We start from the raw sequence: 27720 nt of genomic DNA, 5'->3' as shown, positions 1-27720 counted from the left end.
TCCCTTATGATGCACAGACTTTATAATTAGGCACAAATTGCTGTTTTAATCCTCAAAGTTACAAACAGAAAACCAGCTCCATTTCGTCAAGATAGCAAAAAGCAGTCTTTTTCTGGCATAATTATATTCATGGGGACCTCTCGCCAAACACTGACACACAAAAGCCTGGCTTGGCTGGACAAGTTCAACTTAAGTGCAAGAAAGAAAAAGAAATTGCAATTTAAGTAGACTATGGCTAATTAAACAAAACTTGGCCCTGAAACAGTAAGGGACAGCATAACTAATGGAACTTGCTGTCTACACAACTTGTTTCTACTACAGGTCCTTGGAGAAATACCATTTATTCAGCACTTTAAGCAGGTCAGCCTGGTGGGATGATCTTCCATGTGACAAGGTACTTTACCCAGAAGTTCTAAGGTGTAGAGGATTGCTTATTTCTCTCCCTGCTCTCTTCTCTTCCATGGCGTCTGCTGTATTAACTCCCCAAAACCTCTGAAGACAATTATGCTTATTGTTTGGATAAGAGGTGGAGCTGTTATAGATGAAGATGGATTAAAAATGCAGTGGAGTTAAAATTCTCTTGCACACTTATTCCCATTAAATAAAGGTGACAGTTTAGATCCTAACATTTGAAAATGTTTTCCATGGAGTAAATTCACACATCAATGTAAAACTAGAAGAAACAGAATTTCAAGGATTTTTTAAAAATTATACAGAAAACCTAAGCAGTGTGAAAATGTGTAACATTTGAACAGTGAAACAATTCCAGCATAAAATTAATAACTAAGATATCCATTGGAATGCACAGGTTACCCGTACATTTGCAACCACACACAGTTAGCTGGCTCCATGCTGAGAACGCACGGATCTACTGCCCAACGTGCAAAACTGGTGATGACAGCAACAAAACTGCCTTCACACGTACCTGTATGCATTCCATGGTGATGATAAACTTGAATTTTTCAATCACTAGCACTTGACTATGATGAAATGAAAAACCCACACACTACATCATAACCACAATTACTGTTATTCTGAGGCACTAGAAAAATGTAGATTAGTTTTTTTTTTACTTGTAATATACAAATATAAATTTGAAGCCATGAATATTTAGACAATTTTTGTACAAAAATTAAAAAACATAAAACAAAATTGAATAGCAATCAAAGTCCAAAGCGTGCTGGGGTATGTCGTGGTGTCATTGGTGTTCCTGGCTCCCGGCGTCCAGGGGTATAAATCTTGACTGACCTATAAAACAAATACAAATATTGTAAGGACTATTTATTCATTTCAAATCTGAACGGAGAGGGGGGTGGGCGAAAAGAGTGTGAATTAGACACAGCAAATCGCGTTTAATTACTGGGTTCAAAGTGTTTATAACAATAGCCATTTAGATGACTATCTGCACAAGGCAATTTTCTTTTCCAGTTTGCAACTCCTGTTCAAAACACAAATTAGGCTTCTCTTTTCATGTATATTAAATCATCTTGTCCATCAAATGTTTGCAGCTGTTTTTATTTTCCTGCTCAATTTCTAAGACATGGGCAATTGGTAATAAATAAATGGCTAAAATAATACCAAAAATAAAAACAGATTGTCAGTAAATATTGTTCAGACAAGGCTGAACCTCAGTCACCAAACTGTTTATAGGTTCGTATTGATGAAAGGATAAAAAGAAAAACTATTAAGGGGGAAGATTTTCTCTGTGCATTATCTATAGTGTAATCATAAACCCATTCTTTATAAATGGGCTTATGGTATTGTTACCACTAACATGCACAGAAAATCTTCTTCCCATCTGTTGCATAATGAGAATCTAAAATATTCTTACAATAGAAAACATTTTTAAAAATTCAGCATGGGATCCATGCAGAAAATCCACAAAGAACTATTGTCTCCAAAGGAGTTTCTCTGTAATACAGGCTGAGTCAGAAAATGCAAAATTGAGGTGCTACAGCAGCATCATTGGAAGGAGAGTGTAATTATAATGTGGTAAGTTTACATAGGCAGTTTCCATTATCAATGTGGTCATAGGAATTTATAATGGGAAAGTTGACATAGAAAATGCATGCTGACAAGATTTTTTTATATATTGTATATTAATAAAAAATTGTTTGAAGACATTGTTCAAACAATAATTATAAACTTTAATTGGATCACAATCCAATTAGTGCTTGTACTGTACTAAAATCAAGCCACAAATTAATGTGAACAACTAATCCCATCTTTTCTCCCCCTCTATCAAATCTGCTTATAACCTTTAGTGCACATCATGACCTGTGGGGTAAGTCCCACTTGTGACACTGACAGTAACTCAGGTCAGCAAGTCAGTGGGGAAATTAATCATTTTCTATGAGTCTTAACAATATACTCTCTAATTTTGTTTAAGATTTTAAGTTTCATTACCTTATCTATATGCCACTTCACATAATAAATGTCATTTTACAGCATGTTTGGTAACCTACCCAACTAGAAACTCAGTTTAATTCTGTCAAAATAATGCTTTTTTAAAAAAACTGGCATGAGGAAAATTCCTCAGGTTTGCATTCTCTGTGTTCACAAAGATAAAAACAGATGGGAGAACCCATTCAGTTGATCTAGCTCATCTTTCTACAAGAAATGTATGATCTCCCAACACAGCATCCAATTGCCTCTTGAATAACTCCAGAATTTTTGTCTTCACGACTCTACCCGGATGACCATCGCAGATTCTGACATCAATCCTGAACTTGCCTTTTACCATTATGTATCTATGCCCTTACTGAGTGTCATGGTTTAAAGTGAAACAGTGCTGTTACGGCCAATCTGACACATTTCTGTGTATTTTGCATTGTTTTTCTGATTTTTAGTTGCTTCTGTGCGAATTCATAATCTTACCACGTCCTTTGAAAATACAGCCAAAAATCTTAATAGTCTCCTTGTAGAAGTGACTGCACAATGTTGGGATATTTTTAAATGACTTATTTTGCAATGCTATTGTGCTTAAATGTCATTACTGAGCAACAGAACATTTTCCCACTCTGGATAACATTTTATTTTACACCGAAGTGCAGAACATCCAGTTGGTGAAGTTCACATACAAACATTCTACATTGCATTCCTGTGTGTGTTATTTTTATTCAGGCATTAACTCATTTAAAATAAACAGGTACACACAAGTGTAAAAACATCACACACAGGAACGTAGTACATAAGCGTGAAGCATACATTTCACAGATTGAAAAATTCTACCCTCCATTGTCACCATCAAGCACTCCCAAATCTGGTATGGTGCAAAGAAAACCACTCTATTCTGCCCGAGCAATATAATTGCAAATAACCTACAGCTGCACCGATAAGACTGCCAATTTAGTGATAAATTATGCCTGTTTTCTGCTGTGAACTCATCCACTTGGAACTGGGTTCGGACACCTCAAACTCTTAACAATGGACTCTTTGAGCCAGAAAAAAAGGAGTCCTGCATTCCATTAGTCAAGGGTGAATGTAGACACAGTTTGCAAGGTGAAAGGAATTATGCTAACCAACTCTGCCACATGATCCCTCCAATTATGACTATTAAATACATTTTATAAAGGCCATTAGAACCTGCACCATGTTTCATTATATTCCCATTCCACCTTTTGCCCATTTGAAGGAAGTATTCGAGAACTTCAATAAAAGTGTGATTGAAAAATCATCTGGGTACGGATGTAATTAGAAATGAGAGTGTTCAACCACTTTTTAGGATTGGTTATAATTTTAAATGTTAATATTTGGTAGTATGCAAATACTGATTGCAAAGGCTTTTCAATCAATACCATTCCTATTCTACCAAATATTTAAAATCATCACCAACCCTGAAACATGGTTGAGGACTCCAGTTTCTAATGATACAATTTTATCTAGGTTTATTTATGAACCTCGTTCTGTTAAAGTTGCTACTTTCCGCAAATGGCACAATAACTCAAATAATAGATACAAATTGCTGTCTCAGCACAAGTGGAAAATGTTTAATGATCTTGGCATGTTAAACAGAACCTCTTCCAACTTACTTCAGTGCCAGTGGCTAAAACAAAACTGAACAGATCACATCACATTGTTATCGGGTGTGTTTTTTGTTGATGCCATCATTTCATCAGCATGCTTCTAGTATTATTTCCAGCTGAATTCAGGACACAAGTCAGATTTCAGTAAGAGGCAGGAAAACAAAAAAACCTAATAAAAGTCGGAACCTCGTGAAAGATTGCTGATTATAAAAGGTCATCTTGCTTTCTGATGGCTCAGTATGTAAATTCACTGTGTGATGTGGTACTTAGCCATGACGACCAGAAAGATCAAAGGTACAATCCACATTCTGTAATGGGTTAACTGATTTTAGCAAGGCTGGCAGTAGGGATGCTACAATTGGCCTCAGCTGCCATGTGCTAGGGAAGGAGCAAAGCTGAAAAAATTAGCCACTGATTCTATTCCTGTTCACTATTAAAGACCACCCCATCCCTTCCCCTGCTGGAAAGTCCATGTACGTGAATGTGGGGCAACAGCAGGATAAAACTCACTTGCGATGACTGTGCACGTCAACACACAGATTCTAATCTCACACATGAAGAACGGTCCCTTGGCTGACTTACCGAAGGGCTGCCACAACCCACGGAACTGTACCAGAGGACAAGTAACTAATTTCAGGGAGAAGAGAGGAAAAGGGAAGAAAATTTGGGGTGGGACTCTTGACTCTAGAAATGGTAATATCCACAACAAATCTCCCACCCTAGGCACCCAATTTATGCCTATGACAGCAGACAACACAAAAAAGTCAAAAGAGATATCTAAACAAAAGCTAGGTTGCCAAATAAGGTAGGAAAAATAAGAGATACAGAGACAGATGTTTTTAACTTCCACAAGCAGCAGAAAATAATGGGTCAAGCTTTATGTCACTATTATTGCACTTTGCTGCCCGGAGCTGGAATTTTAAATTTTTTTTAGGCCTTTCATAGGGTTAAACAGATTGAAAGCAACCATTTTATTATTTGTGTGCTTAAATAAAATGAATTATATGAAAAAGGAACTGTGGAAATTGTAGAACAACATGACTAAATGTAATATGAAACTCCACAAGAGTAAAGGTTCATAAAACATTAATTTAGAAAAAAATTCTCATGTTGTGATTGTAAGACCTGTGTTAAATGAAAATTGTTGAAGACCAGACCCCCCACCCCACCAACAATTGCTCAGTGGACATATATGGTGTGAGATGGCATTGAGTCATACAGATTAAAAAGATTCTAGGTTTGATTCCTTGTGGGGCTGAGTTAGATAGTCAAAACTGAGGGTGTCGCAATTCCCTACAATATCCTTAAACTAGGAAAGTGTTGGGGGGGGGGGGGGGGTGTGATGTCATCAAACAGGACTTACATTTTAGATGACTAGGTGGCTCTAGAAGGAAGGGAGCATATGTTGTCATCAGGTGAAAAGAGGGTAAAGCTTGGTTATGATGGTTCCCCACTGTTATTCAGTCCAATAACACAAAAAACTGGCATTTGGAGGGTGTTCATGGAGTCATACTTTGCCATGAGTTGACAACTTCAATCAGATCTTATACGATTTCAAAAATGTACCGTTAGGCTGTATGATACCAAACCTTTTGCTTGCACAGTTGTTAAAATAGTACCAGTGACCGTAGATTCATAAGTGTGCATGATTTTTTAAGATATATTTGCAAAACTCTGCTCCACCTGAATCAAGTTGTGTGAGCAGGTGGTATAATGCCATGTAGTCTGTTTGCATGGTTCCTAAAATGGTACAAGTGACAGTAGCCTTATGGTTTTTAGGAAAACCTAAAAATCAAAACACTGCTCTCCCTGATTCAAGTGGTGTGAGCAGGCTGTATAATACCATACTGTATGCTCGCACGGTTCCTATAAATGGCACCAGCATCTCAGAAATTCCATACTGAAGACAAGTATTTTTTTTAAGTTTAAGTAATAATATTCCATCATTTTTATATATAAAATATTTCAAAAATCAGTTTTCCACTCGTCCACAAAAAGTAAAGGGTCTACTGACTGCTTTGGGGTTCTCCACCATCAAACCCAGCATCCATTTTATATATAATACACACACCCGCACTATTTTAAAGCTACTTTACATTTTCCTACAAATGGAAAATAGAAGGTAGTTAATAAAATGAAAATAAGGCAGCAAATGAAATGCATCAAGGAAAACAGCAATGTCGCACTTGAAAAGCCTAAAATAGGTCCAAATTAAATAATGCTCCTTTAAAAATAAATTCCCACAAAGAAAGCCCATCAATGCTTTATTTTTTTCTGAGCTGAGTGTCAGTCACAGATCATAAAAAGAATGACACCTAACCAGGCAGTGTAATCTCCTTTTTAATATCTTGAACAAGAAAGCCTTGGATACCTCACAAATTATCAGCCACTACCTTATTCTCTGAACTACTGCTAAGTGAATGAAAAGTGAAAAACTGAAATAGTTTTCTTATCTAATTCCCAACTGTTTACTTTTATTAACTGATGAATTGGAATAATTTACCTTGCAACCTTTACAACCACTGCAAGTCACATATTGTCACCATTTGCATGATGTCCTGCAAATGCATTTTGTTTGATTTTCCATTTTAGTGCCTCTGATAGACTTATAATAAGGGAATATCTCATCATTCATTTCAAGAATACAGGTGAAATATTTCTGCAAAACACAGATACTGTATTAATGTTTGTGAGAATTTCCCGTTAGCTGAATGGTCTTGATAAATGAATAAATTTAGCGGCAAATAGGTTATTCCTTTAACATGCACTGACTGCACATTTTTAATCTATCATAATTTGATATTGCATCAGTGACCCCTACAGGTGACCTTGCCAGTCCCTTCTCTGAAAACCAGCTCAAAAATGGACTGCAGTGTTTTATATTCCATATTTGGTGACTACAGGAACAGAGAATATTGCTCTTATCTCTCTTGCCCAGAAATGGCAGGGTATTATTTCATTCACTTGAGAGAGAGAAAGAGGAAAGAGGGGAGGGGGTATTGCATTAAAGAATCTGTCAGAACTGAGATGAAAGTCACTGGAACAATTGTCTTCTCCTGGAAAAAGCCAGACAAATCCCCCAGCAATCTACGTGCTAGATAGTTATTGTTTCTATTCAATTTTGTAAATCTGAAAGGCTGCTGCTCTCCCTCTCTCTGAGTTATATTAGGGACAGCTACTACTGATGGCTGCCTGATAACTGAAGACAGCCACAATATTACATGAAAAATGTTCTCAAATCCCTGATGCTTTTTCAGGTCAGTAAATTAACAACAGCTCTGTCTCAAGGACGACACAAAGTATGATTACAATCCTTAAAGGATGACATTTGAGCAAATGTATAGAGATGAACATTATTTAAAATATTTACATTAAATTGTGTCAAAACTGTATTTTAAACATTAATTCTGCATGCATAATTAATTAAATTTTATTTTACATTTTGAATGCTTTTCATAACAGTCATAACTGGGATGCTCAGAACAGAAATGCATAATATGTGAGCCTGAATGCAAAACATTAATATATTTATAACAAAATCAACTATTTCTATTTTTATTTTGCCATCTCAATTTTCTCTACAAATTCAGAGCTACAAAATCACTAAGTCATCTTCTACCAGTCTGAAAACATTTGCAGACACTTCTGGGTTTTTTAGCACGGCACTATCACATTCAAAGGGGGAGGAAACGATATAGTATTTCACAGTACCTGCCTACCAGGGAATTGAAAAAAGCACTATATGCTCATGGCTAACAGGTAAGGCTATTTGTCTCCAATGTAACTCAATTCCACAGCCATAGTGAAGTATCTCAACATTATTACCTTGCTCATAGATGTAAATAGGAGCCAAAATGCCAAAAGGAAAAGCAAGAAAACAAATGGTTGAGTCAGCTTCTGTTTGCAGTCATAAAAATGTATTCCTTTTTGTGCAAGTTATTAGGTCTGACTGTTCTAAATGTAGGGTTCGTCGACACTGCAGTGAATCAAAATTGTAGAGGTGAAAAATGAGTGTTACAAGCCCACCTAAGAGTGCTTTAGACAGGACTTAGGTTCGACGGGGCCCCTCTTAATTTTAAAAAAGAGCTGGACTTTCTGATTTTATTTTATAAACTGTATAAACATCCCAAGTATAAACAATGTGATTTCATAAACAGGAGGCAGTGTCTCTGAATACAATATTACTGATGATGGTAATTACAGATTTATGTATAGATGTAAAACAGGAACTTGTAATTAATGAAACATATCAAAAATTGATCAGTGGCAAATATTTATGCAATTATTTGCCATTTTTAAGTGATGAATATGTAATTCTTCAGCCACATTACAAATGTCATTACATTGATTACTCAATTAGTAATTAGTCATTTACAACTACTTCCAAATCACTAAGCAGCTCAAAAAAATATACAAATAACAAAGTTAAAATCCGCCTGATAAGGCAGAATTAGGGTAACCGAATGTAATGCACTACTAATGACAATACAGAACCAAAAGAGAAAGGCCTGTTGGTAACCAACATGCTGAGTTAAACAAGAACAATATTCAACTCTTTCTCTCAGCTCCCCAGGGCACTGACACTGTAATTTTGTGTTTATTTGCACACACATACCTGGGGGAATTTCCAAATTTGACTAAATAATTTTAAAGGAACCAATGATCAGGATGTTGAAAAGTATAAAATTACAATTAATTGATTTTGAATTTGCAAATATTGTAACCCAGTCCCACCCCCCATTGAAGCTGTCTTTGGCAATCACAAAAATGCTGCATATGAGTGGGAGGCAAGGTAACTTCCATGTTAGGGTGTATGTGAAAGCTTTATAAAGGAATTTCCAATGTATCACATGCATACTGTAGTGCAATTCTGATATCAAAATGAAGAATAGCTTTTCTCTTCCCTTCCAAGAATATGGGGGTTTAGACTCTCACATACAGACAATACTATTACAATTTTTGTATGAATTGTGAAGGCAGTTTTGTGATCTGGATTCATGCCTACTGGGAGTTGCTTTCCACTACCCTAACTCATTTTACTTAAGCCACCAATCACAACAGTAAAATTCAGCTGGATTCAAATCCAGATTCTGGAGGTGATTGGACACTACTGTAATAGATACAATAAGTCATCCATAAATGAACTGGAAGTATTATAACAGTGAGTTAAGACAACAAAGCCTCCCCCAAAACAGAAAATCAACAAGAAAACAAATACAGAACATAATTAAAATTGGTTTGGTGAATTGTTTGGAACAATTACAAAATCCCCTTACAATGTAAACTTTGACAATGCTGAAGCTCATCAATGATTAAATAATTAGCTTCACTGTTAGATTCATATTACAGACTGCAGAATTTAAATTAATCAGGTTACTGTCATATTAAATGGGGGAAATGAAATCTGCTCACCTGACAATTACACTATTTGCATTTGAATGTGAGATCACTGGTAAACAACAGAATGCACCAGATTTTAATTATTTTTATTCTAAATGAAGAAATTCCAATCAACATTTGTGTCATTACTGAAATGTCTGAAATATTTTGGCTCTCTGAGATACAGTTCTAAATTGCAGATAAATTATTCGATTAATTAGTCTATACACTGAACTACGAATATTGATTTAGTGTCTTTTTTAATCAGAAAATATATTATACAAATCCCTGTTATTTAGTTGCTATATTAGGGTCACAGCCAGTTCACATACACATTAAAGAGGATTAATATCTGTCTTTAATTTCAAAACAAGAGCATAATGTACACAACACTTTAACTACTTTTGCTTCAAGTGCAAGGACAGATTAATGGTAGATTAATGTCATTTAAGTCTCTATTCAATGCTCGTTAAAAAATTAATTTAATTCCATATCAATGCAAGACATTAGTGTCAAAGAATTGGAAAATCCATTGTGCCGAATTCAGGCACATACCCTACACAGATCAAGGGCCACAAAGCAGAGCTACATGACCTCAATTTGATTAGCAATGCGTTAAGTATACAAAAGAAATTCTCAATACAGCACAAGGCTGCGGTGTTCCAATATGCTGTACCATAGTATTACCCTGCAGAGGATATAGTGCTTCCAGAGGAAGTGAGGAAAAGTAATGGGACGGGTCAATTGCTATGTTCTCATACATTCACCGGTGGTCAGTTAAAGAGCATTAGTTTGCCCACTCTCCTGGTGGAAAATGATGGTAGGGTACAAAGGCTTTTTTTTAAAAAAAAGGGAAAGGAAAAACATTTTGAAATAGGAATAAAAGATTAACAAATGTGTAATTGCTGACAAGCATCCATTTTCAAATGGCAGCACCACTTACTCATTCACACTACCTGCATAAAATAATAATTCCCCAATAAGTAATGATAAAACTATGCTACTGCATGTTAAATAACCTAGTTATTCCATTAGTTTGGTTACTGCAATTCCATCTCTTTTGAGTTTAGTCACCTATTTCAATGCCAGTTTCTGTTTCAGCAGACTTTGATTTACAGTTTGATTTTATTAATGCTTTAACACATTGGGTTTCCAACTGGATTTCCCCATCCATTGGAGTTTGGGAAAGTGTCCCACAGGGTGTTCAAGATTATCAGATTTCTATCCATTTGTCATGAAATTTCTGTATTTGTTGACTTAATAGCATGTTATTTCTGTAGCTGCGTACTAATAAAAAAAACATTTTCTGCAATAATAGCACTCTTTCAGAGTCTGTGAATATTTGCAGAGGGTTCACGGAAAATTTTCTCTCATTCAGTCTTGCTAAATTATTTTGCAGTTTTAGAAATATAATAAACCAAAAACTTTTTCATTTGCAGTATTTTCTGAATAAACCACAAGATTGTTGTAATTCTACAGGAGTGATAGATATTTCATTGCCTACGAGTGAAAGAAAAATGACAATTCACTTATGTGAAACATCATTTAATGGCTGGCAAGCCGTGCACAGCGTACTAGAATTATTTAAAGGCTGTACCAAGACTCAAGGTATCATTCACTCCTACAGAATAAACAGAATATCTCACCAATGACAGTAAGCTCCAGACAGTCTTTCACTCATATGAAAGACTGTCATAACTCACGTGCGCTGCCAGCAGTTGTGAAAGAAAACAAAGGGCTCATTGTCAACAAAGTGATTCTCTCTATGCAAATTTATTTTTCTATAAAATGTTACCTCGCTCAAAAGGTTAACACTATGATAAACTGTTCATTGTAACATCTTTCTTTCAACTGTAAGGAATTCATCAAATACCGTATCAATGAAAAATGTTAAACTGTATAGAGAGAGATTATTTTCGTTCTTGTTTACTAAATTCTCTTCCCCTCCCCTAAGCGCTGCATTGTGTTGATCATTGATCAGTAGGACCCAGATTTGTGCATTCAATTTCCCATATGTCAGAGCAAGATGCTAAGCAGAAGAAGATGCTCCTCCACCAGACCCTCCAAGGAGTCACCCTGCACCTTATGCATGTTTTCAAGTGGCTGGATCAAGAACAGCAGCAGAGACTCTGGGATACATCAACTGTTCATTGTCTGAGCTGCAGACCCAAAATGGAAAGAATTTTTAATTTGCATCCCTGATTTTAAGTTCACCCGCTGTTTTCCAGTTGAAAGAGTGGGCAAGCAACCTGCTCTCAGGGCCCTTGCGATTATTAATAGATGTTCCAGAGGGAGCCCCCCACCCCCAACAACCCCTCCGCCCCGCCCCCAATCTCTTGTTCCCTCCCGATAGTCAGGGACTGTGGAGGGCCTGCTGTTAAATTAGGTTGGACCTCCGCATCCCAGGTTTGTGCTGATTTTTTTCCTATGCTCCCCTGCACCTCCCCGGAAATATCGGGGCCATATTATATGACATAACTTCTGTAAATATTATAAGTCTTTCACTTTTCATATGGAAATGAATATTACCCGTACTGAGTTAAGTAATAAATTAACACAAATTAAAATAAATTTCCTCTTCAAATGCCATTTTGACCATGTATGGCAAGTTACCCAAAAATGATTAAATAAAGTTCCTTAGTATTTTGCAACTATCTTTTACAACAATAAATTAGCACTTATGAATTACCAAGTCTATTGCATTCCTGAGTTTGAAATCTTTAATCAGAGGTGGTCACCTACCCTCCCATATATATATTTAAAAGGCTTATTTAAAAAGTTAGAAACTCATTGTTGTTATAACCCTTCGTCTTCCCCAAGCAATATATATTCCAAATAAAGCTTAACTGCTTCATTTTTCATTTACCTCCTCCCCCTTCCATGTTTGGTTTGCTCTCCTTTATAGCTACTCACTCCCCCATTGTGGCTGCTCAACTCCACATTTCACTCAGCCAGAAAGAATCACAAGCTCATTTGAATATAAACTCTTCCACAACTGCTAACTTTGCTGGCAGCCACCTTGGCCAATGCTGATTCATTTAATTGCACATCTGAGTACATCATTTCTAACACTGGGTGGCACAGTGACAGAAACAGAAAATTGTAATAATAGAGAGCTGTTCAGACATGTCGGTCTATGGTTACAGACATTTTCTGCTAATGCAAGTTTCAGTCTCCAGTCAGATTATTTTGAATTGGTTATTTACTATACAGGCTATGGCACTAGTTATTGGTTTAGGTTAGGACCTCACACTGGTACAGTGGTAAATGAAAGCTAAGAATATGTAGAAAATGAATTGCAAAGGAACTAGAAGATATATCGCCCTAAAAGGCAAATTAATTAAACAAAAAACAGATAAATGAAATTGTTTCATCCATCAGCATTTAAGAATTAAATAAAAAACATAAATGGGCAGCAAATTGAGAACACAGAAGAGTATTACCAGATAAGTCGTTTTGACTGAACAAATAAGGATGTAGGCTATTTAAGATGCACAGAATAAAATGCAGAATGGTGTTGCGTAACAAGGCAAAATGTCCACAAGCAGCAAAAGGAGAAAGGAACACAAAAACAGATCCAAACTTAGAAAACAAATATAAGAAGAAATGTGGGGGGATAAAACATGGTATAAAAAGGGCAATATTGAAACTATAAAAATTAAAATATAGGGCAGTAATGAAACTATAAAAATTAAAATACAAAATTTAAAAATTCTATTTTTAAAGAGGAGCTAAAAAGATGTGCATGAATAACCATCATGGTTTCCTTTTCAAAAGAACTATAGTTTTATTGAAATAGAATGCGGAGAAAATAAAGAGCGAAAATAAAGAATTAAATGGAAAAAGTGGAGTAAGAAAAAAAATGGAACTTAAAAGTCATTCAAATAGTATTAAAAAATGGATTTCTGCAATTATCTGGACTGGTGAGTTTGGATGAGGACCAGTAACTTTCAGTTCATAGTAGTCCTAGTGCAGTATTTACACTATATTTCAGACCATATTACTAAATAAAACTGATTTTTTTGTTCATGAGTTTTTTTAAAAATAAAAATTAAATCTATTTGTAAAATCAAAGTTAGAATTGTTCCAAAGCAAATCAGCCCTGATGTTCCATTGTGGCTCCCAATTTAGAAATGAATAGCTAATTGTAGAAAGGTTACAACGCAGAAGGAGGCAACTCAGTCCATCGAGCCCATGCCAACTGTGTGCAACAGCTATCCAGCTAGTCCCACTCCCCCGCCCTATCCCCATAGCCCTGCAAATTTTTCCCTTTCAAATACAGTTCCTTTTGAAGACCATGATTGAATCTGCCTCCACCAGCTCCTGGGGCAGTGCATTCCAGATCCTAACCACTCTGTATAAAAAAGGTTTTCCTCATGTCACCTTTGGTTCTTTTGCCAATCATCTTAAATCTATGTCCTCTGGTTCTTGACCCTTCTGCCAATGGGAACAGTTTCTCTCTATCTACTCTGTCCAGATCCTTCATGATTTTGAATATCTGTATCAAATCTCCTTTCAACCTTCTCTGTTCCAAGAACAACCCCAGCTTCTCCAGTCTATCCATGTAACTAAAGGTCCTCATCCCTGCAATCATTCTAGTAAATCTCTTCTGCACCCTCTCAAAGGCTTTTACATCTTTCCCAAAATGTGGTGCCCAGAACTGGACACAATACTCCAGTGTTTTATAAAAGGTTCATCATGACTTCCTTGCTTTTGTACTCTATGCCTCTATTTGTAAAGCCCAGGATCCCGTATGCTTTTTTTAAACCACTTTCTCAACCTGTCCTGCCACCTTCAACGATTTGTGCACATATACCCCCAGATCTCTCTGTTCCTGTATCCCTTTTAGAATTATGCCCTTTAGTTTATATTGCCTCACCTCGTTCTTCCTACCGAAATGTATCACCTTGCATTTTTCTGCGTTAAATTTCATCTGCCACATGTCCGGCCATGCCACCGGCCTGTCTATATCCTCTTGAAGTCTATCACTATCCTCCTCACTGTTCACTACACTTCCAAGTTTTGCGTCATCTGTAAATTTGGAAATTGTGCCCTGTACACCCAAGTCCAAGTCATAAATATATATCAAGAAAAGCAGTGGTCCTAGTACGTGCCCTGGGGAACACCACTAAACACCTCCCTCCAGTCCAAAAAACAACCATTCACCACTACTCTCTGCTTCCTGTCACTTAGCCAATTCTGTATCCATGCTGCTACTGCCCCTTTTATTCCATGGGCTTCAATCTTGAAGATAAGCCTATTATGCGGCACTTTATCAAACGTCTTTTGAAAGTTCATATACACATCAATTGTATTGCCCTCATCTACCCTCACTGTTTCCTCATCAAAAAACTCTTTCAAGTTAGTTAAACACGATTTGCTTTTAACAAATCCGTGCTGGCCTTCCCTAATCAATCCACGTTTGTTCAAGTGACTGCTAATTCTGTCCCTGATTATCGTTTCTAAAAGTTTCCCCACCACCGAGGTTAAACTGACTGGCCTATAGGTGCCTAAATGTTATACCCTTTTTTGAACAGGGGTGTAACATTTGCAATTCTCCAGTCCTCTGGCACCACCCCCCCCGTATCTAAGGGTGTTTGGAAGATTACGACCGGTACCTCCGCAATTTCCACCCGTACTTCCTTCAGCAACTTAGGATGCATCCCATCCAGACCAGGTGACTTAGCTACTTTAAGTACAGCTAGCTTTTCGAGTACCTCCTCTATCAATTTTTAGCCCATCCTATATCTCAACTACACCTTCCTTCACTAAGACTCTGGCAGCATCTTCTTCCTGGGTAAAGACAGATGCAAAGTACTCATTTAGTACCTCAGCCATGCCCTCTGCCTCCATGAGTAGATCGCCTTTTTGGTCCCTAATCGGCCCCACCCCTCCTCTTACTACCCGTTTACTGCTTACATGCCTATAGGACACTTTTGGATTCCCTTTTATGTTGGCCGCCAGTCTATTCTCATACTCTCTCTGCCCCTCTTATTTCCTTTTTCACTTCCCCTCTGAACTTTCGATATTCATCCTGGTTCTCATTTGTGTTATCAACCTGACATCTGTCATTTCTCTACTTCATCTTATTCTCTATCTCTTTTGTCATCCAGGGAGCTCTGGCTTTAGTTGCCCTACCTTTCTCTCTTGTGGGAATGTACCTAGACTGTACCTAAACCATTTCCTCCTTAAAGGCCGCCCTCTGTTCAATTACAGTTTTGCCTGCCAATCTTTGATTCCAATTTACCCGGGCCGGATCTGTTCTCATCCCACTGAAATTGGCTCTCCTCCAATTGAGTATTTTTACTTTAGAGTGGTCCTTGTCCTTTTCAATAGCTATTCTAAACCTTATGGTACAATGATCGCTGTTCCCTAAATGTTCCCTCACTGACACTTGCATCCAGCAATGCCTCCTTCCTTGTTGGACTGGAAACGTACTGGTCAAGAAAGTGCTCCTGAACACACTTCAGAAATTCCTCCCCCTCTATGTTAGGATAGTTGAAGTTCCCCCATTTATCACTACTCTATGGCTTTTGCACCTCTCTGTAATTTCACTGCAAATTTGCTCCTCTATATCCTTCCCACTAGTTGGTGGCCTATAGATTACACCCAGTAGTGTAATGGCACCTCTACTGTTTCTGAACTCTAACCAAATAGATTCTGTCCTTGAACCCTCAAGGGCATCCTCTCTCTCCAGCACTGCAAAAGTCTCCTTAATCAATACTCCCACCCATCCCTCCTTTCTTTCCTTCCCCATCTTTCCTGAACACCTTGTAGACAGGAATATTTAGTATCCAATCCTGCCCTTTTTTGAACCAGGTCTCCGTTATCGCCACGACATCATATTCCCATGTAGCTAATTGCGCCTGCAGCTCACCAACCTTGTTTACTGCACTTCATGCGATTACACACGTGCACTGTAAAGCAATCTTAGACTTTCTTGTACTCTGTATTAGTCTGATCCCGCCAAATGCCATACAATTTCTTATTCGAGTGCAATCTCTCCCAATCCTTTGTGCACCTTCTTCCTCCTTTCCAATGCTACATCCTGGTGCCCATCCCCAAGCCAAATTAGTTTTAAACCCCCCCCCCGCCACAGCACTAGTGAACCTCCCCACGAGGACATTGGTCCCAGCTTTGAGGTGCAACCCGTCCGTATTGAACAGGTCCCTCCTGCCCCAGAACTGGTTCCAATGCCCCAAGAATCTGAAGCCCTCCCTCCTGCACCATGCCTCCAGCCACGCATTAACCTGCCTTATCTTCCTATTTCTGTACTCACTAGTGCGTGGCAGAGAATATCTTTGAGGTTCTGCTTTTTAAAATCACAATGGACCGGAAATTGCGTTGAGTGGCGAACGACCCTTGCCCGCCACTTGTAAGTAACTAACTCATCCACAAGCTTTTCGCGGGCTTCTGGGCGCCAACATGCTTCAATGGAGACCTGCAAGAAGTGCAGTGGTCTTTCCCAGGCTTCTCTGAGCTGTGAGAGGGGGGAAAGGATCTCTCTCTCCCCTCAACCAATCAGCTTGAAGCATCCTTGACAAGCCGCGCAGTCAGAATCAGGAAGTGAATGCCTCCTTCACAAGCCAAGCAGACTAAGAACCAGAAAGTGTTAGAGATAGATTAGTAAATTCTCTATAAAATTAGTTAGAGAAAGCAAAATATAGAGAGGGTAAGATTAAAAGACAAAGATAAAACAAACAGAAAGAATAAGTAAAAAAAAAATAACAATTTAAAATTTAAAAATGTTTTAAATGTCCCCAACAATTAATATCAGGAGGAATGAGACTCCACATTTTTAAAAAGTTAATTTTCAGTGTCAGAGAGGTTTTTAGGGCAGTCATTAATACTTACCACATCGCTAAAAGATAGTTTAGACCTAAAAAACCTAACCTACGTTTTTTATGGAGAGATTAGTTCGTTTCCAGCTGGGCAGTGCAGCAAGTTCACGCTGGTCCATTCAATCAGCCAGCAAGCTGTCCTTCCCGTGCAGCTTTTAAACAAGCAGGGCAAATGTTAGAGCAATTTCCGGATTTCTGTGTTTGACTGCGCATGTGCGCTCTCCGGAACTTGCTCTTCCATTTGCCCTGAAATAACAGTGAGCCCTGTCAGCCTCGCCATTACTTCACGAGCAATTTCCAGGCCAATATGTTTCTTGCTTATCAGTGAGCATTCTATTTAAACTTTCAAAATGATGATGCATGGTATTTTAAAAAATACTGGGTCTTAAAGGTATGTGATATATTGCATCATGAAAATTTGTATGCACGTTCTTACTAAATTTCCATAGTTTCTATTATCCAGATAACATAGCAGTTAGCTGAAAGGTTAGAGAATAGCCAATATGCAAACACCTCACTGCTAGGCCAAGTGCATTTCCTAAGGAAGGAGAACTTGGACAGTAGTAGTTGCAAGAGCCAAAATAGTCATCCAAAATTAAGCACAAGCCAGACACAAGCCTCAATAGTCAGCTGAGTCTAGGATCATGTAGCTTATATAAGCAGCTTTAGGACCCAAGGTAAAATTTTAGAATTCATCCATATGGAGTGTCACAAATACCCAAAGCGAATATATGAGAATTAAGTGTCCGTTCAAATAAATGGGGCACAAGAGGGAATTAAGCATATTTATACAATTTATTTTGAATTCATTTTGAAAATACTATCACTGAACCAAGTTGGTATTCTTGCCTCAGTCAAAATTCTGGATTCAAGTCCCACTTCAGGACTTGAGCAAATAATCCAGACCGACACTTTAGTGCAGTACTGAGGGAGTGCTGCATCGTAGGAAGAGCCATCTCTCAGATGAGATGTTAAACCTAATCCCTTTCTGATCAGATGGAAGATCCCATGAAACTAGTCAAAGAGGAGCAGAGACTTTCTCCCAATGCCCTGGCCAACATTTATCCCTCAAACAACGCCATCAAAAACAGATAAACCAGTCATCTATTTCACTTGCTGTTTGTGGGATCTTGCTCTGCACAAACTGGCTGCCATGTTTACACTTAACTACACTTAAAAATTAACTCATTGGTTGTGAAGTGCTTTGGGATGTCCTGAACACATGAAAGGCCCTACATCAATGAAAGTTCTTTCTTCCTATATCTTATGTTTAGAAGCACATTCAAGAGTTGTATTTTTCAGCACTTAGATTCTTTACATAAAATATTCCAACTAGAAGTGCTTGGGATTCTGAAAATACATGTGCAGTAATGAAACTGTGGCGCCCTCTGTCGATCACACAGCTAAAAGATAATGGACAGCAATATAATGCAGTTCATTTTCCAGTGAGTTGCATAAAAATCAAAAATAACATTCAAGAAAAAAATATAGCTTTCCAAAATCAAAAAAAACTGCACTATATTTGATAGCAAATAAAAAATCTGTTGTATTTCTTCATAGTCAGTGAATTCTCAAACTTATCCAAATTCTGAAGCCTGCATATCAATTCTAGTCTCGCCATTTCTTTTTGTGGCCCTTTTCCAAACCTATTCTGAAAATTTTGACAAATAAATAAAGCACTGTTAAGATTGGTATTTAAGTCACACCAGCAATTTAATGCTGACAGGTCAGACTGAAAGAGGATCACTCAAACTGGTGCATAAAATCACACCCCAGGCCATTTAAAAAACCTTGCATGAAGGTTTAACTTGAATTTTTCTGCCACCATATTCGAATAGATTTTGAAAGTAAAATTATTAAACTCGGTTTGATTGCATGAAAGTCACCTGTTGGATTATTTCAAATACAAAATGATGTTGAATTAATAAGCAGATTATGAAGAGAATGAGACACACAAAGTAAATGCAGTACTACAGTGTACATTAATAGATAGTGAATTCATTTGTAATTGAGACTATAATAATGAATTTCCCATGGATAACTTGTCCTTTTAAGCCCATGTTCAGTCTTTTAAGAACTACAAAGTGATGCAACAAAGGACAGAATGTTACAAAATGATCCATACCTCAAACTGTTTAGAGTATTCTTTTTTTCCTGTTCTTCCTTTCGTGCCCGAAGCTGTTTCTGTGCCAAGACCATTTCTTCCTCCATGGCAGACAATTCCTCTTTGGCACGACGACGATTCTCCTATTGAAAAACATCATTAAATTGCATAATTATTTAAGAGGCATAATAAAGTACAACTGCTGCCAATGTAATATCATTTGTTGGTCTCTGGGGAATAAATGTTCAGTATCTCCCACTTCAACACCTTGCGGACTATAGTACGGCTTGTACACCAGAATAGAAACCACATTACAATTTTTTGAATTTATTTTGGATATAATTAATCAATGTTGCATAGTTCTCTTATTTCCCCAATTTTACTTTATCAAATTTGTTGTTTCTGGCATACAGGTCCAGAGATGGGGGAGAGGAGCACCTATTATTAAAGCCCCAAATCTTTCCACTATTCAAAGTTCCACATATTGCTCTATTCACAGAATCTGTTTAAAAAAAAAGTGATCATAAGAATTCCTAAAAACACGGCAATAGCAGGCATGTAATTAATTCCTGGTTTTGTTTCTTTGACTTAGTTCCAATCCTACCTATCCCAACGCACCTAGCACATATCCTACAATGGTTCGGTTCTGCTTGGCAGTCACCTTAAGAGTGCCCCATGTACCAGTGTGGAACCTCCACTCTTCTAACTCTGGCCTCCTTTTCATCCCCATCCCTTCTGGGAGTGACCACACTGCTTCAAAATTCCTGTGATATGACAACAAAGAGCCGGCATGGGCTTGATGGGCTGAATGGCCTCCTTCTGTGCTGTAACCATTCTATGATTCTATGAAATAGTAGTGGTAGGCTGTGATGATGAGACATTAAGGGCAGTCGCAAACAAAATATCTGCTCCCAGGCTGCCTCTAACCAACAGTTTTAAAAGCATAAAACATGATAACATGATGTGTATAAATAAATTCCTTTATAATATTTGGCATTTTAGTAAAATGCACTTAATTAAATGCACTTCCACTTAATTAAAATGGGATTACATTTTCTAATATTGGCACAATACATGAATGAAAAGTTAAAATGCTACATAGCATTTTTAAGCAGGCAGATTGAACTAGATTAAAATGATATTGGGCTTATACAAATTTTCCTTCTCTAAGTGAATAATCATCACACTTCCAATAGCTATTTTAAGAATAGTGTATACAAACCTGCAACCTAACACTCAATGGTACAGGAATACTGCGGCCCATATGACATTATCGTTGTTTAGTCTTGTGTGTTTTGTAATGTTTTCCCACATTCTTTTTATAACTTCCTTTCCACCTTGAGGGATAGAGGGTAGGTGATTTATGGAACAGGAATGCGACTGAGTGCAGGCAAGCAACGGAGAAAGAGAATCACGCTTTCAAAAGTGAAGTGTCTGTTTAAAAGGGAAGATGATGGCAGACCATGGCTGGCCTAAAACAGGAGCAGAAGGTCTGGAAGTAGAGATGGAAGGCCAGGGGGAAACTCAGCGGCCCAAATCATAACATTTTTAAAATTATCTGAATGTGGCGCTGGCAGACCAGGGAAAATCAACAAGCCAAAATCTAAGAGTTTAAAAACTGCACAACGTAAAAATCCAGAGAAAAACAAAATGCCAGGTAGAGCTGGGCAACTTGTGCCAAAAGTACCACCAGTGATGGGAGGCCTGTAACTACAGCTTCGCCATACCGCCACCTAGTGGCCAGAGGCCCTGCCATTACAGTACGACAAATGTTAACATGTTTTTCAATTATAAAATATTGGCATGTTCCTATGGTTTTTCCCCCCCATTATAAATGCTGACATAAAAGGGTGATGGAAAATTGTGGCAACAGGAAATAAGGTTTGTGGAAAAGCTTTACAAAGGATAAAGATTTACATGCCATACTCGAGACTTTTAATACACACTCACCCCACACACACACACTAAAAACAAGACAGCATGGAGAGATTTCAGGTTTCAAATGAGTTAGAAAATGCTGCATTAACTCTGATTAGATTACACCTTGTTATCAGTTCCAAGAATAAATTATTCTATATTTAATTTCTGGTCGCACTCACCCCTCTCAAATCAGAAAGTTGTGGATTCAAGCCCCACTGCAGCACATAATCTAGGCTGAGATTTCAGTGCAGTATTTAGGGGGTGCTGCATTGGTGGACTTGCTGGCTTTTGAAAGGGGCATAAAAATGCTGCGCTGTTTGCCTGTTCAAATGGTTGCAAGGTGATCCCATGCCACTTTTCCAAAGAAGAGCAGGGAGTTCTCCCATTGTCCTGGCCAATATTCATCCCTCAACCAACACCACCAAAAACAGACCAACTGGTCTTTCATCTTGGTTTGTGGGGCCTGGCTGTGCGCAAATTGGCTAAAAAATTGTAAACTTCGAGAGAACAAAGGGCTTAATTGTAGAGAAAAGAAAATTTACCTATACAATAATGTTTTATGATCATTTATTTGTAGTACGTTAAAAATTGAGAAACAATCATTCTTCTGATTATTACTAATAGTGGCTAAATCAAAAATATATTTTCCTATTTTTCAATGGAATCAGTTATTAACAGTAATGCAATGTCCCCATCTTACATTTTGAGGAAAAAATACAGTTTGTTGGAGTTATTAAATATTTGAATGGCTTTAAAGCCTGATTTGTAAGCCCAATGAAATTACAATATTCAATTACTTTTTATGAAAATAGCATCTATTTTATATTAATACTGGTGATCAAAACATGAGCATTACCACCACACTATGGTTCATGCATTCTATACAATAGCACTGCTTGCACAAATTCCTGTTTTTCCAAACAGAATAACTGCTATATTTTTACATTGAAGTGACCCTTTGGTTTCCCTGCCTTACCTGTCGAGTTTTACCAGCTTGCTTGACACTGTAAAACATTGGTCCAAGTTCAGCTAGCCACTCCCCATCCACTGCAGTAACACACTGCATGTACTCCTGGAAAACAAAATTGAATTCATCATGCAGCAGGTGGCAAACTAAGTACTTCCAGGCAACCCTTTGATTTTGGTGACAAATAGGGATTTGTCCTGCAGATTTGATCCTGCAGATTTACCATTCAATGTTGCTGCTTCAACAAAAAATACAGTTCTAATATTGCTACCCCTCCATATTCATTCAAGACTAAAATAAGTAAAATTGAGGACTGTTAATTGGTGACTACACAGCATTCCCTAATACTTATACGCACAGCTGACATCAGATAAAGATATCTGGTCAAAGCAGAGATTTAGGGCCCGATATTAGGAGGGCGGCAGGTTCGCGGGGGGGGGGGGGTGGGGGGATTGGGCGTGTGGGTAACGCGCCCAGTGAAATCAGGGTGCTCCGCATGCAATTGCAGGCTAATTGAAGCCACTTACCTTTGCTTCCGGGTTTCGCGCTGGAAAGCTGCGCAGCGGGCAGACTGCACAGGCGCAGCATAGGCCGTCAGCTGGAGGAGCCCTATTTAAAGGGGTAGTCCTCCACTGACTGATGCTGCAGAAAATAGGAAAAATTACAGCATGGAGCAACCCAGGGGGAAGGCTGCTCCCAGGTTTAATGATGCCTCACTCCAGGTCTTATTGGATGGGGTGAGGAAGAGGGGGAGAACAGAGATCTTCCCCCTGGCGGGCAGGAGGAAGTGGCCTGCCTCTGCCACTAAGAAGGCTGGCTCGAGGTGGCAGAGGAGGTCACCTGCACCACCAACATATCGCGTACCTGCATACAGTGCAGGAGGCGCTTCAATGACCTAAGTAGGTCAGCCGAAGTGAGTGCACTTACTCATTCCCCTACACTCCGTCTGCCACATCACCGCCTCCACCCCACATCTCCTTCTGCATTGCCAACACTACTCTGTCACATCACTCCTCACACCCACTCAAAGCTCATCCTCATCTTACCTGCACTTACTCACCTTACCAGTACTCATCCCACCATTACCACTCAACCCAATCCTCATACAATCTCATGGCTCTATCTCATACTCACCCTCTCATGCATCTCTTTCACGGTCTGCCTCACTCAACCTGCCACTACCTGTGCTGCAGCCACAGGGCATGCATCACATATGTGCAGTAGGAAGCGTAAGACAAATGTGTCGTGAGCATGAAGGGGATGCACAAGGGTGTTTGAGGGTTTGTCATGGTTTTTAACTTATATTTAATTTCTGATCAACTCACATTACATATTATATTGTCACCACTACTGCCACGTCTTTGCAAATCTTGTCTGGTTTGTGCAATAATGCCCTTTCCTGAGGATCACTATGAAGACCCACAACTGATGCCACCCATTGTGTCACTGCAGAGTGGGTGTAGGTGCATTTGCAGGGCTCTTTTGTGCAGACGGCTGAGAGATGGCAGCGATGTCCCTGGTGGCACCCTGGAAGGATGCGGAGAAGTTGTTGAGGGCAGTGGTGACTTTGACAGCGACAGGTAAGAAGATGGTGCTCGGGCCAGCCGGGAGCAGCTCGGCATGAAGGAGGCTGCAGATGTCCATGACTACATGTCGAGTGACTCTGAGCCTCCGTGTGCACTGCTGCTCAGGGAGGTCCAGGAAGCGGAGCCTCGGTCTGTAGACTCCGTGGTGAGGGTAGTGTCTTCTGCAACGCATCTCTCTCTGCCGTTGCCCTCCCTCCTGCCGTGCAGGTGGATGTGTCACAGCACTGTGTTGTGGGGCTCCATGTGTCAGAGGTGGATGGCGTGGCCGGCGAGGCTGGTGATACTGTTCATCCTCCAAGGAGGTCATGACTGCAGCTACGGCGGCTCCCATCCGTAAGACGTACATTTGAGGGGGTCCGCAAGGTAGGTAAATGTGTCTGGACACCGGGGTAAGTGTGCAAGTTGGTGAATTTTATTGTTGGGAGGAGGGTGGTGGAGGCCAAACTTTGTCCAAAGTGACAGAGTGGCCTCCTGCAATGAGTGAGGGTCTCCTCCCAACACCTGTCAAATGGACCTTTGCAGCTGCCACAGGCTGATGGCTACAACACATCCATTTCAACTGGGACTGTTTCCCCCAGTATGGGAAACAGTCCCAGTTATTTGGAAAATCCCACCCCTCCTAAAATATCATGTTAATCAGGTCTGTAAACGACCTGAAGTACCTAAATGATTACCTTAAGTGGCACCCCACCGGCTTTAATTGCCGGTGGGAGTCCCACATGCGGGGGCTGCGCGTCACTGGGGAACCCGGAAGTGGGCAGGTTGGAGCCGGGCTCCGGACCCGCCCCGGGAATCCCCGATTTTCGCAGACCCCCCGCCACGAACGCACCCGCTTGGGGGTGCGAAAATCGAGCCCTTAATGTCCCAAATTATTTCCCACACTCTCCCACTATAAATAGCTATTAATCTGAGAAAAGACTTAAATGTGATCCAACCATAAATTGTTTATCAGGTCCGCATACCTTACAATTTAATTCCTGTAATGCTTGAATCAGTTTTATCTATTTTCTAAGCTTTGCTTAGAATGAGCTTTAGTGATTTTCCAATTTTTAGGAAAAGTTGTAAGATTTTCCTAAAAAATGCAACAGGGTTGAGATCACACGACAGAAGACACTGCCAATGTCAAAACCCCTCAAATATACCTATTTCTTTATGGGACATATTTTCTTACAAATCCATTTTTGGTGCTGTGCAGCTTTTCAAATCTTTAGTTTAGCCACTAAGGTGCATTGTTAAGCACATACAAATATTTTCTGATACAACATTTTCTTATTGCAATTCTATTCAGTATCTACAAAGTTTAAATTAAACCAACTTTTCCACTAAAATGTCCCCAACCCCTGCAATAAACAGTATATGATATATAGGTTGCTGTATTAGGATTATTTTTATTTTTCTTCAACAAAAACAAGTATCCTAGTTCATGTTTCTGTTCTGAAACTTACCTTTGAAGTCATGACCAGTTCATGGTACACAATATAATCTGGTGTGTATCCCATGCCAAAAAGTGAGCTGGTCGGGTGCAAGTGGCAGGGCATGCCTGTTCTCACATTCACATACTCTCCTATACCCTGCAAAACATTAAAAACAACGTTACGTGCCACTCATCTTTTGCAGATAAAATGCTGAAGGCTGCAAAGCTAAGGTATGCAAACTTTGAAGATTTCCTATCATGATGAGTCACCTCTTCAAAAAAAAAGTCATTAATACTATAATGCCAGGATCAGAGGAATGGAGAGTTCAGGGGATGGGTTGTAGAGCTGGAGGAGGTTTAAAGAGGCGAGACAATGGAGGGATTTAAACAAGAGAATAAAAAATTTAAATTGGAGGTGCTGGGGGCACTGGCTGCTAATTTTATGTCAGCAAGGGCAGGTGTGACAGGTGAGTGACACCTGGGATGGGATACAATACAGGCAGCAGACTTGAGAATGGAGCAAACAAAAACATAACATTGGACAAAAAGTTGTTTTAGTGATGAACGTAGCACACAATTTTGCAATTAAATATAAGTGAGAAACAATTTATTTCAATGTAGATTTAACTTTAGAGCCTGGCCATATTATGCATTATCTTTTCATGTCAAGACATCTCAAAGTACTTCACACAGTAAATTATTTTGCAGTGACTATGTAGGCAAGCACTGCAGCAATTCCACAACAGCAGCATCCCACAAAAAATTTGCTATCCATAGTCCTCTCTCTTCCAGTGTTGTCAATATGACTGGTCATTTCTGCACTTCATCATCAGGTGGACACAGAGTTAGTGACACAACAGATTGAAGTACCATGGCAGTGAAGGCCAATGGTAATTAAGTTAGAAATTTCAGACACTATACTGTGGGAAGTAAAGGAAGGGGTGGGGACTGGCAGGCATCCCTAGAACTGCAGAATTAAGAATATGTACCAATTTAAATTGTTTTCTCACCTTGAGTTTTGCAGCCTGGTGAAAGTATGCTGCACAGATGCATTTTCTGATGATATCCCAGTCAGTACCACAGGATACAATATTCATACGTTGTTGCACCATTATATCCTTTAACTGGGATCGAACTTCTCGCACCTTTGATGATAAAGGCAGACAAGTCAATAAACCCACTGCAACTTCTATCTCACACTTCCTCCAAATTTTCAATATTTCTTCTCATACGTCTTTGGATTCCTTTTCCTTCCCTGACAACCTATCCTACGCAAAAGTACTATTCCTCAAGAAGGAACACTTTGGGTTATTCCCAGGCATTTGTTGGCCTGACCTGGCCAATAGCTGATATGTGAGGCTGGCACAGGTTAATTGATCTGTTTTTTTTTCCACCATCATTTTGTAAAATTCTTCAACTCCCATCGGTGCCCCCACTCAATTCTATCAGTACATGTAGTCAAGTGCATCATTACACCAACATACTACATCATCAGCATCAACTAGCTGTGTTTTTTAAAAACACAAAAATGCAGTACAAAACCAGAACTAGAACTAGGTATATAATTACAAATATTACAGCACAGAAATTGACCATTTGCTCCATTTAGTCCGTACTAATCTTATTCTCCACAAGAGCCACCTAGTCTAATCGCACTCTTCTGCACACTCCCCATTCTCTTATATTCTTCTTTTTCAAGCAACGATCTAATTCCTTTTTAAAAGAATTTATGGACACTGCCTCAACTACAGTTTGTGGCAGAGAATTGCACATTCCACCAAGATTCTTTTTTCCAACCTTTTTAATTCTTTTTGTGATCTCCGGGCATTATACAAATAAATTACCCATCATCCCACTGGAGGGAGGATAATTATTCAACGCTTCCCATTCAGATTTTTCATCCTCACAGTAGCTGTACAAGACACATGACCTCCATCAGTCCATTCAGCATATATGTAACTTGCTATTTTTCCTCTTTTTTTTAAGAAGATTGTTTTGCACCTGTAGCAAAATGTGACGTTTGCAGTGTAACAGAGCCAAGGGGGCCAATAGAGGGGAAAACTAAGAGGAGGAAAATGGTTCACTGAATAACACGTCTTTACACCAATGCCAAAAGTATTACAAATAGAACAACTGGAAATATGGAGCCAATTAGGGGGATAGATGTCAAAGCAATGAGAGAGAGACCTGGCTGCAATCTGGGCAAGGTTGGGAGCTAAATATGTCAGGAGATAGGAAATTTAGAAAGAATGGAGATAATAGCAGAGGGCCTGGTGGGGGGGGGGGGGGGACATCATTAATAAAATATACCATCATGGCACTAGAAAGCAGGGATCCAAATGAATGCAATCACACTCAGTTGAGCTAAGGAACAAGAAAGGATGCACACACTCGTGGATGTATTTTATAGACCTTCTGATTGCAATGATTTAACAGAAGAATCTATGTATATGCACTTTAGGGAGTCCTGCAAGAAGAAAAATG

At 38.9% G+C, this 27720-nt stretch overlaps 1 protein-coding gene across 2 annotated transcripts in view; it reads right to left on the bottom strand.

The window, feature by feature from the left end:
- Positions 1-688: 688 nt before the first annotated feature.
- Positions 689-27720, bottom strand: part of dhx38 (DEAH (Asp-Glu-Ala-His) box polypeptide 38) — an 85963-nt gene continuing 58931 nt past the window's right edge. For both annotated transcript variants that reach the window (XM_067998082.1, XM_067998083.1), the window contains exons 23-27: positions 26247-26381; positions 25268-25393; positions 22246-22341; positions 19371-19492; positions 689-1248 (exon numbers count right to left, since the gene is read on the bottom strand). In XM_067998082.1, the coding sequence (XP_067854183.1) occupies positions 1164-1248; positions 19371-19492; positions 22246-22341; positions 25268-25393; positions 26247-26381 (564 nt within the window). In that variant the 3' untranslated portion in view covers positions 689-1163. The remainder of the gene's footprint in view (positions 1249-19370; positions 19493-22245; positions 22342-25267; positions 25394-26246; positions 26382-27720) is intronic.

The sequence above is a fragment of the Heptranchias perlo genome, chromosome 16 (assembly GCF_035084215.1).
Source record: "Heptranchias perlo isolate sHepPer1 chromosome 16, sHepPer1.hap1, whole genome shotgun sequence".
Classification (NCBI taxonomy): Eukaryota; Metazoa; Chordata; class Chondrichthyes; order Hexanchiformes; family Hexanchidae; genus Heptranchias; species Heptranchias perlo.
Note: the sequence above shows the minus strand (reverse complement) of the source record. Positions and strands in the feature narration are given on the sequence as shown.